General features: G+C 34.2%; 1 protein-coding gene across 1 annotated transcript; it reads left to right on the top strand.

Moving 5' to 3' along the window:
• Positions 1 to 153: 153 nt before the first annotated feature.
• LOC117113592 (pancreatic lipase-related protein 2-like) lies at positions 154 to 7,336 on the top strand. The gene is made up of 6 exons (XM_033256982.1): positions 154 to 813; positions 902 to 1,308; positions 1,655 to 1,769; positions 4,951 to 5,058; positions 5,592 to 5,657; positions 6,129 to 7,336. The coding sequence occupies exons 1-6, from the start codon at positions 756 to 758 to the stop codon at positions 6,260 to 6,262; spliced, it is 888 nt and encodes a 295-aa protein (XP_033112873.1). The 5' UTR covers positions 154 to 755; the 3' UTR covers positions 6,263 to 7,336.
• Positions 7,337 to 12,051: the final 4,715 nt, after the last annotated feature.

The following is a 12,051-nucleotide window of genomic DNA, read 5'->3' as shown; positions in this document are numbered from 1 at the left end:
CACGTATATATACTTCTAAAAGTCGTGTATCATGCATAAGAACGTTGACGCCTGCAAGGCTCTGGTTATTATTATTATTATTATTATTATTATTATTATTATTTCTGTATCGATAATAATGTAAAGTGTGTATAATATAAAGTTTCTGTAAGAAATTAAAATAAATGAAATATATAGAAAGATATAGAATATAATGGAAAAATGGTCTTTAATCTGAGGCGTTCTTTAATTGAGGGGTTTTTAATTAGAGGGAGACCTGAATAGGTGCACAGCGAGGGATTGAAACCCCGACCTCGATGCTGGGAAACAAAACCGCTTCCTCAAAATCAATATATGTCATGTATCATTGTATCATTATCAAGTGGAAGCAATTAAACAATATTTAATAAAATAATAGATATCTCGTTTACGTGGTTTTTACTTGAAATATATATAAATTTTACATGTATGATACAGCCAAATTTCTTCGAGACATTATGCGCATCAACACAAATCACATGTTAATAATAAGATGGCCAACAAGGAAATACCAATAATAAGGGACTATCGTGAAACAGAAGTTATAACTTTCTAGTTTCGTTCTCTTTAATGTTTATAGAATATATTATTATTATATAACTTTTAAAGTTTCAGTTATTTATTTGTATCACATTTTAGGGTATTTGTTTATTATCGATGCGTTGTGAAATACTATATATAGCAATCTTGTTTGTAATATTATCACTTCCCTCTGAGACGGCACTTCGACTACTGCAATGTCCAAATTATTCTTTTGCTTCCTGGTGTTGGTATGTTCATTGCCTAATACTGAAGGTAAGAGTGTTTCATTGTATTTTAAGTGTATATTATATTATATTGTATTTAATATTCAATACATACATTATAAGCGATCTATTTACAGGAAGAGCAAAAAAATGTTACGGGCCACTCGGTTGCTTTTATAAGTATACCGATAACTTATTATTCGACGAATTACCATCGACTAGAAATGCGGTGGGAACCACATTTACTCTTAAAACCCGAGCTATGACTAAACCTAAATCCATATCAGCAAGTGATGTCTCGAGCTCAAACTTCAATTCAGCGATCCCGACTAAGTTTATTATTCATGGTTTTGATGAAAGCGGCTCGGAATATTGGGTGAGAGAAATGAGACGATTGCTCCTAATTGAAGGCAACTATAACGTCATCGTCGTGGATTGGGAAAAGGGTGCGGAAGATGATTCATTCGAAGCTGACTACAACGATGCAGTAGGCAACTCACGAATTGTTGGTGCAGAAGTCGATCTCCTGATAACTAAATTACAGGTAAAATTTGACACGGTGGCTACCTTTTAGTATCATACTGCTGTACATGACTTAGAAATATATGATTTGTATTTCTTGTGTTTTAACTTATAAAGACTTGTGATTTCTACATTGTAACAGTATTGTTTATTAGAAATGTTTTATTTGACCACTGTCCTAGACCCAATTGGAAACAAACTTTTCAGTTTAATTAGCCGATTCAGATATTTCTTTCGGAAGGGTGTGATCTTGTCTTTTTCCTCTTTTTTTTTTTATTGTTCCACAAAGCCTATTAATAAATATTTTTATTATTTAACTTGAAATTACAGTATTGTATTTAATTAAACACCTATGTTCTTTTTACAAGAGTGTTTACACCAACATCTCATTGGATAGTATGCATTTGATCGGGTTCAGCTTAGGAGCTCATGTAGCAGGATTTGCTGGAGATAGGCTGAACGGAGGAATTGGACGTATTACTGGTAAGTAGCGAATCTCATGGAGGAACATAATAAACCATCATTAAGTGTACCTTTAACATGTTTTAGAATACAATCTCTTATCATCAGTGTTGTTCGTCCTTTTATATACAAATAAAATTGTAGTAAAACCTGGCACCATTTGTTTTAACAATACGTTATGAAGTAAAAAAGATAGTTAAATGAAAAATATTGTTTAATAATATTAATAATTTATTAGGAACTACATTTTTCTATTAGTGGCACATTTCCCAATAGAAGGTGCCTCCTAAAACAATACAGTAAAGTTTAAAAAAATACGTAAGTAATAACGCTTGGTCATGTAAAAACTTATTATGTAATCTTAAACAAAAAACTTTAGGCAAAAGAAAGTTATGCAACACCACACAAACTTAGTGAAGTAAAGTCCAGTGACGGCGCTACGGGGGTGGGGCTAGGGGCTACGCAATTCGTCGAGAAAAAAAAAGCATTAGGCCCTATATGTATTTTGTACATATTAAAAGACACTAAAATCGATTAAATACGGTAAGCCTTTGAAACCCCTAAATTGTCATATTATCGGGGGAATACGTCCCCTGGATCACTTTCGAAAGGTTTTTAAAGACGCCCGACCACGCCCACTTTTTTTCTCGTCGGGGACATCAGCCCCCCCCCCACCTCCCGTCGGGCACCTCGGACCCCCCCGTCGGGGAAATCCTGGTGACGCCACTGTAAGACGCCCACCTACTGTTAGAGAACCTAGTATTTTATAAAACTAGGTTAAGCACCGTACTAGTGGTTATGTATATCTTTATTGTTTAATTTTCTTTTTCGATGGCTGCACGTCTTGCCAATTACGATTATATAAGAGGCCACAACATTTTATCCCATTTTGCTTTTTATTTTCATTTGCATTTTGTGCGTCCATATGAAGGCCTAACTATAGCCTTCTGAAACCACACCAAGCATTTCAAACCTCAACTATTCAAAGGCGGGGACACTCGACTTAGAATTTGATATTATGTCTACAAATGTAGGACAGAAGATTGGGGCTAGGGACAACTTGCTTACTTACTGTGACTACTGGTCTATTATGGTGCTCTGACTTAATGACAGGTCCTCAAGAATCAAGAGTCTCCAAAAATATGTCAATATTGTCCCTTTCTTTTCAATGGAATAGACATCACAGAAATATTATATATATATATATATATATAAATAAATAAATAAATATATATATATATATATATATATATATACGTATATATATATATATACTATTTAAATAAGTTGGTAGATTATGAATAGTTATATTGAGACTATTCCTATGTTAGCTCCTCGATATAACAAACTACGTTTTTTATAGTCAGTGCCGTATGTGGTAGAGGAATTAACAGTTTAGTTTCGTTATATATAAAATTCTAAATAAAATGATTGTACTAAAGAAATTATTGAAATATAATGGAGTATGTCATTTACAAATAAGTATACAACATTCATACTTATCTTGGTCTCTGAAAGAGAACACCAATTTATCTTCTGAAATTCCTTATAGCTTGGTGTGTCACATTTGAAACCATACACAATTCTGGCAATTCTATATTGTATAGTGTGCATCTTAGGGAAGTTTGTCTACAGTTTTCCTAAATTACAGTTTAAGTGGGGAATGACAATAGCATTTGCAATTCTCAAAATATTTTGAGGAAAGTAATTGCTGCATCGTCTGGGCATACCTTGTCTTTTCAGGGCTTTTTCGCAGATATGCCATCAATTTGATTCGTCCATGTAAGATTTTCATATACTTTGACTCCAAGATGCTTACTGCGTAAAAAATTCATTAATAAAATATTATTTATATTTACAGATTTGCTTTTATTTTTGGTATTTTCTAGTCTTCAACTTGAACCGACTATCATAAATTTCGACTTTGAAACATTTAGGCCTATAATTATTTTTTAAAATTTTTTAACCAATCACAATTTGAATAAGTTCCTCATTTATGGTTTGGTATATTACATGGTCATTGCTAGATGCATATTAAATGATAGTATCATCTGAAAACATACTTACTTTACATTTCTTTAAAAACATTGCATATAATAGAAAAGGCCAGCGGACCCAAGATTGAGCCCTGGGGCACGCCTCATTGGGTATTAGTACACTCATAACCTTATACAGTGGTGTAGCTACTGGCAATGCAGCCAGTACAAAGCACTGGGTCCCAGGGCTATTAGGGACCCATTCATAAATAGGCCTAGACCTAAAAAATAATAATTTAAAATAATTTCCAACTTAATATTTTTGAAGAATAAAACGACCAGCGCTCCCCACCCCCCTCCTTCCAGTAATGTTAGTTTTTTAGAGGTGTATATTGATTACTGTATTGATTTCAATTCAGTAGTGTATTCAACTGGGCCCCAGTCGGCCAGACACCCCTATTTTTTTTTCAAAATTATAAAAAAATAAATGGGGAAAAAAGGAAGTTACATTCACATTTATAAAGTGCCATTTCCGGCCATCTAGAGGTGCTATAATTATACATTTTCTTACCTCAACCCCAACCATAGTGGAGCTCAAGTGGTCTTCATCCTTCACCTGTGAAAATACCCCCCTGGTCCCTCTATTCCAAATTCCTTGATCAGCAGCTACCGCAATTGTTTAATTTTACGTGCCACCATTTGTCTTGATTAGTTTAGAACAAGCTGATGAGATCGAATATGCCCCTCTTAATAATAATATAGTTATGAATCCAATTATCCTTTGTATTTATTACTGCCTAGGCCTTTAAATGTAAGGGTGAGATAGGGGTAAAAGAAGCCCTTCTTTCAATGATTTGTTTGAGAACTTTAGAGGATTCCCCTATCAGAAGGGCCCTGTAATTAAACTTGCACGGGGGCCATTTTGTACCTAGCTATGCTGCTGACCATATTATTTCAATTTTAAAAATAAATTATATCGTTTTATCCTAGTAAATCTTGATTATAACTAAAAACAAGCAGGACCTATATTATTAGTCGCATCACAGGTTGTTACCTCACAAATTAACATTACTGCTTATACACATATACTGTTCCAGCGTGGCGTAATGGTGAACCTCACTGGCAGCAGTTTCAATTTCATTCATACAATCTTGAAAATAGGGGAAAAAGCAAACGTCACGTTTATATCAAAAGATGTGACCGTATAGACAAATTCTTTTCGACAGGGTTAGATCCAGCTAAATTTGGATTCCAAAATGAAAGGACCAATCGAAGACTGGATCCTTCAGATGCTAAGGCCGTGGATGTCATTCATACCGACACCTTTTCTGCTGGTAAATACGTTTATGCTTTTCCAAATCCAGCCAAAATAGTCTTGTCTTGTAAAACATAGAGAGACGTAAGGCGCACTATTTCTATCGATGTAATACTAGTATTATAATTATCTATCTCATGATTTTTCTCTATCAACATCATTAGCAGTAAAATTAAGTACGGTAAGTAATTTATTCGGAAACTACATTTTAAACAATTACACACTTCAAGATTGTGAAAGTGCGTCCAAAAGAAATACAGTACACAATTAAGAAACTTAAAACAATGCAACAGACATAGATAGAAAAGGCAAAGAAGAAATGACCAACCAAAGATAAAATTAATTAAATATATATATACATAAATACATATACTAAATATAAACAAATGGATAATATTGCTTTGATGTAAAATATCAATTCTGATGTCATTATCATTATTGTTATCTGTTATATTTGTATGCATTGCATTTTTCGCAGTCTTTTGGCAATACATTAGTTCCGTTTTAAAATTACAAATCTGTAGGCCATACCTTGTCTATATTTTTTCCTAGGTATAGATCATTCAGTCGGAGACGTAGACTATTATCCAAGTGGTGGAGATGATCAACCTGGATGTGGTTAGTATCCATATAATTTACCCCCTACTCTTCCGAAAGATGCAATATATAAGTGCACACGAGCCAAATGTTCCGAAAAGACTTGGTTTTAACCAACGATCTTATCATAACTTACTAAACGAGCAAGCTGGAACTGCTCGAACCAGCGCTAGTGTTAAAGGCTGTATTTGGCGGCCCTGCCTTACCACTCGGTCCATTCGACTCCCCCAACTTTTTGTTGTCATTAATATTGTTGTTGTAATAATAATAATAATCATTGTGTTTTTATTATCATCATAATTATCACCATCATCATCATTATCGTCATCATCATTATCGGCGTCGTCGTCGTCATCATAATCATCCTCATCATCATCATCATCATCATCATCATCATCATCATTATTATTATTAATATTAATATTATCGCTATCATTATTATCACACTATTATTAATTATCATTATCATTATTGGTTTTTTTTTATACATAGAGTGGTATAAAATGAAAATTGGGTGCGATCACGAAAAAGCTGTTGAATATTTCTTGGCATCGATAAGGGACCAACAACCGTTTAATTGCAAATACTATCGCCGGAAATACCGTAAAAAATGTACCGAGAAATAGTGCAGTCTGGTAAAATCAGGTCTTTTAATATAGCATCTTTATATGTAGACCTATGTAGTGTTTAAATATAGGTCTATTTATAGATTTTTAGTCAAATGTGTTTGTATGATGTAAACCTATCTTGATAATTTTTATAGTCTATATATTAGGTGTTTAAATTAGTGTTTTTCATGTTTTCTGTGCATGTTAGAAACAGAACTTGGGTCTTCTTCAGACTGTTCAAGCAAAGACTGTAAATCAAAGATGTGCATATTAAAAATGACGTCATTCTACATATTTTTTTTGACGCAATTTGCGCTTTCTGCGTTTCAAACTAGGTAAAACCAAGTAAAACACAGAATTACCTCGAAATGCATACAAGATACGCAAGATAGATAGACTGAAACTGTAAAGACCTTCGTATGGCTGGGTTTTATGGCGTAAGTGGTTAGAACTCTCCACCATACCCACTAGGAGAATCCCCTAACTTGCAGCGTCAATGTGCTGAATTTCGTATTGGAGTGGTCCGTGACTACTATAGCCGCCGTAGAGGCGTTTATAGTCTATGATGTTCTAGGTATCGAAATGGGTATTCTATTGTATATCGATAATTATTCATTTCCTGTTAATCTTAATTAATTATTGAAAAATATTGTCCTGTTTTAAACTCTAAGATGGTCAGTTGGAACATAGCTGAAGTGCTGGAGTGCTGTTTCATTTTGAAGAATTTTCTCAGGAAATTGTTCACACCACTCCACCAGGTTTGGAAAACCAAACCCGCTTACTACACAGCTCCCAGTGTATAACCAGGGTGTTGTTATAACTCTCTGGTATAACTTAAGCCACCTTAATGTTTCTACAGTCTCCATTAATTCTGTGCAGTGTTTACATCCTGTAACGAAGTTTCTTATTAATGTTGTTACTGTGCGTGGTGGGGTGTTATCATTCATTATTTTTATCATTCTTCATTTTAAATTATGCACTGCTTTTTTAGATTGTGTAATTTGGTTGAAATTATGTTGGTGTAATTTATAGTTTATTATAGCAGACATACAAACATTCGAAACAATAAAGGATTGAATTGCTATTGAAAAAGGTGTCGCACTATATTTTTGAACTGCCTGAAAAAATTACACATGATTTACCATTCGTTCATTCGTGTGAACCCATAATCAAAAGAGTTACATCGGTAGATAGCTTCTTTTAGAGAATAATCGCGAACAATGGATTCTATAGTTGCTGTTATCTTTTCCCTGTAGTTTAATATGTTATTTGTATAAATTTGTATTATGTAATGTGGATGCACCACTGAATGATGTGTACCACCGATATAAAAGTGATTCCATTGAATAAATAAAATAAAATAAAATAAATCAGTTGAATGAAACAGTCGTCACTAGCAAAGTTACCAGCGAACAGGAATTAGCTCCATAATGGTATATTAATTTACCATTGATATAATATTATAGCTTAAAACTGGCAATCATGTTGTATTTTATTGTTTTGTAGTGAGAAACGACAGCAGCAGCAGCAAAAACAATAACAACGAGACTGTTTAAGATGTCGCCAATCCATTTACATTCAAGAAGCACAGGAACGGTTTCATGATGTTTTTTAACAAAAAAAAGTGTTTTCCGGCCTCCAAAAAACACTTTTGGAGGCCGGATCGCAGACTGGGAAGGGGTGAAGTTAGGGATTCTGGCAAATCTCCTTTTCAGAGAATCCACAACCCCCTACCAAAATAGTCCACTGATGAACTCCTAAACAAATTTTCCCTCTGTACCCAGTGGTTGTTTCACCTTTAATCCTCATATTGAACATTTCTTTTGTAGGATAATTACAATATATTTTTCACTGCAAGAAGTACGCTTTAAGCCTATAAATTCCATTCGCTCTTTATGTGACGTCCATCAACCCAATGCTTAGAACTACCTTTTTTAGATGCTGGCTACGGACCGCGAAAATTGTGGGAAGTAGCCTACATTCAGTGTTTCTGGATCCAAATACAGTAAGACCTAACCACCACTAAGGTACCACTTCATTTCAAGACCTTATAATTCTAATTCTAGATCACTTTTATAAGGAACGAAATAATAATCTTCAATCTTTTAACACAAAAAAGCTAACCCTGTGGAACCCTCTAATCTCCAGACCACACCCCAAGACCACCTGCCATGTGGTCCCACAGGTGGTCTCAATTTGGAGAGCGAACTGTGTAATTTTGAGTTTGCCCATTTTGTGTGTAATGTAAAAGGCATCATATTTAATATTCATTAAACAAAATGTCTTTAATTTTTGAAACAAAATTGGTTCTTGAGGTGGTCTCTTTTAACTCAAATGGCAAGGGATTCTACAACAGTATAAGAGATTCTGAATTGACCTAAATTAGTTCTGCAGTTGGGAATGGCCAAATTGTAATCACAGTTGAGTCTTGTTCTATGGGAAAGAAAATCTTTCAATAAAAATAAATTTTAATGAAATGTAATTATCAAGGTTGTTGAAGCTGTTGTAATATTGTGTCACAAAATTATTATTATCCTTTAATAGGTGTTAAATATTTGAGTTGATATGTGGCGGCACACTCTCCTTAATGGCGCGTGTACTGTATTGACAAACTGGGAGTCAGCGAGGCATGCGATTCATACAAGCCATCTACCCTGGTGACCACGTCACGTCAACTGCAATTCATGCGAGGCGGGACGCTAAAACGCGCTAAAAATCCGTAAAAGTGACAATGACAATATTATGATGTAATGTTCATATGACCATCTCATTGAGTAATACCAAAATCAAACCATTTCCTTCTATCAAAAAGTGACTTAATTCAATCCGCCCGATCATATCCATGGCGGAGTCTAATCTAGGAGGCGCGACAAGGCCTCGCCAACCTCGAAACCAACAGGAACAGGAGAGGGCGACCAACGAAGATGAGGGTTGAATTAGAATAGCCGAATCGCACAACACCTGCATATTTAATCACGTTCGGTAATAATTGACGTTGTTGTTCTTAGACTTATTATGATAGGATAATAAATATATAATAAATGGATAGAATAATAAAATAGTATGGGGTTATTCTATACTTTTGAGGATTATAAACACAGCTTGTGAACTATTATACAGACTCCCTAAAAATGTACCACACATAGCTCCATCATCCTCTCCCATCATTTCACCACACTCTGAATGCATTGATATGTTATAATTTGATTGCTAATCATACCTTTGTTTTTATATTATTTGGCATTACAGTCAGATAACAGTCAGATAATTAAATAAAATTTATATACAATAGGCCTACAATAATTATAATTAACCGCATTTATTCAAATAATCACCCCGGGGCGTTATTGTTTTTTGAGGAATCAGCGTTTACTAAATGTAGTCTACTATGAAATAATTGAATTGAGTATGGTGCCACCAAGTGGTCTGTTCTCTGGGAAAGCGAAACGGGATAGCGAAACTCACATTTTCCTTCAACGAGAGCGATAACAGAACGGGAAATTTTCTCGGTGGATTGGTTGAACAAGATAACGAAACGTTTCTAATAATAGCATTATCATCTTTCCGGAGTTTTAGCTGAGCAGCCAAATATGGAAGGACCACGAAATATGTGTGATATTCATAGTCCAAAAGAACAAGTAGGCTTATGTTAAAATGAGATGTCAAGCAATCTTTTTAAAATAACGTTTCTACAATATGCATTTAGAATTCTTTTGTACTTCGAATGCATCAAGAGGCAATCAGTAAATTTCTTCGATAAGGCATTTGTGTTAATTTATTTATATAGAGAAAAGTTTTTTCGTACACACTTAACATGAAAATGTCCATTTTCTATGCAATGGGAGCCATATTCACACGCGTGGTCGTCTTTAAATGGTATTAGTTGACTGGGCCCAGGAGTTGAGATTTATAAGTATTCACTTGGAAATGAGAAAATAATTTATCCAATGATTTAATTTATCCAACATGGTTTTTTTTTTTCTAGATTGTTGGCTGAGTTACCGTATTAATTTTGTATGTATATGGCAAATTAAAAAAGATCACCAATAAAATATTGGAAATAAACAGTAAAATATAATGCCAGTTAAAACAATTTACAGTAAATGAAGTCTATGCCTATGTCAAAGGTACTTTATTAAAATCAAATCAAATCAAATTTTATTCAAAAATATCGTTTTTGTAGCTTTACAGCTAAATTGCGTCTGATAATGATATACCGAGTACATGTACGACATAAAATAAGAACAACATGGTTACAACTATAATTAAATAACAAACAAAATTAACCTAATCTATATTACAAAAAAGCAAATTGATAAAGATGAATTGGGTTCTGATGACTTTACATCTGATTTAGAATATTTATGATGTGTGGTATGGGCCTATTTTGTGTCTATTAGTTCTGAATTTTTGTAATTTATTATCGATAAGGTACACACTGTTGCAAGAAAAAAAAGTTGGTCTAAAAGGTTTATCCCAACATTTTTCGCGGACCCCCTGCGAACCCTTTTGATTTGGTGGACCCCCAATTATTTTTCGAAACCGCTGACCTAATATAACAGTTGCTATACAAGTATTGAAAATAATAATTATTATTTATCATACTCTTCATACAGTTTTTTTCTCTGCGAACTTTTCATTTCGTTCGGTACACCGTCAATGCGAACTGCTCATCCATTTCGCAAATGTTCAGCCGCCTCTATTACTTCACATATAGACTAGGAAAAAAAATTGAAAAAGAGGCCTAGAAATCAAGTTAGGGGGGAGTGGAATGTTAGAAGCAGTCAACATAGCCAGATATCCTAATTAATCCGCCCTGGTCACCCTAAGCCTTGTTGACACTTGATTTTTCACCTGGTATACAAATGGCGGCCATTTTTCAAAATGGCCGCCAAATTTATCTAAAATGTGCATATAATTGTAACTAAATAAGCTACAGATATGATGTTGGTGTCTAAAATCCTAATTTCTATACATGCAACAAACCAGACATATAAAAACTACTGTCACTCATGCCAGAATGGAACATAATTCTAATAAAATAGGTGTTTATTTGTTTTAAAATATCCGCAAAATATACTTAAAATGTGTATAAAATAAGAATAAGTATATAAACTCACCAAAACGTAGTCGTGTTGGTATCGTTGGAAAGCTCTTCCGATACTGAATAATGTATTGCAGCTTATATATCAGAAACGGTGTAGTGTTTCATGTATTGTCCCATAAAGTCAAATTATGGCATATCATAATAAAATAAACAGGACCCATTTGCGTAACTCATGAGCTCTCGGATGGCGGGGGAGGGGGGTCCAAGTCCGGGGTCCAAGTCCGAGTCCAAATGCGCCCTGGAGAGGGTTAGATACTTTTACTTACAGTAACACTGTACTCAGTAGTACTGATACCCAGCACTCTCCTACAACGCCTTAACAATACGTAACATTTTCTATAATTTCCGAAAAAACCAAATGGACCAAAATCCCACAAACACAATACTTGGCAGATTTATTAGAAGGGGTTCTTTAAACTATGCCTGTCGTTGATTCTACAATCAACGGTTTAGGTTTGGTAGAGGGCGCCACAATCACCCAACGCAGACAGTAGAAATACCCAAACAACCATATACTATCACGGTAAACTTTATTGAGTCTCTCTGTAGTCTGGTAACTAAGCATAAAAAATAGAGTATGATCAAATCAGTCAAGTAATATGGAATAGTAAAACAATACAATGATATGAAGCAATGCATTCCAGTAATTATAAAATCTATAGTCAGCCATTATAAGAACATATCAAATCAAATGGCATAA

This window comes from Anneissia japonica, unplaced genomic scaffold, assembly GCF_011630105.1.
Source record: "Anneissia japonica isolate Jap-2015-1 unplaced genomic scaffold, ASM1163010v1 scaffold287748_len1686314_cov196, whole genome shotgun sequence".
In the NCBI taxonomy this organism is placed as follows: Eukaryota; Metazoa; Echinodermata; class Crinoidea; order Comatulida; family Comatulidae; genus Anneissia; species Anneissia japonica.
The sequence above is the reverse complement of the archived record's forward strand: the minus strand, read 5'-3'. Positions and strand labels throughout refer to the sequence as shown.

Coding starts and splice junctions, on each gene's coding strand:
- LOC117113592 (XM_033256982.1), top strand. CDS start 756: ATGTCCAAATTATTCTTTTGCTTCCTGGTGTTGGTATGTTCATTGCCT. Junction 1,770..4,950: donor AGGAATTGGACGTATTACTG/GTAAGTAGCGAA, acceptor TCTTTTCGACAG/GGTTAGATCCAGCTAAATTT. Junction 5,059..5,591: donor TACCGACACCTTTTCTGCTG/GTAAATACGTTT, acceptor ATTTTTTCCTAG/GTATAGATCATTCAGTCGGA.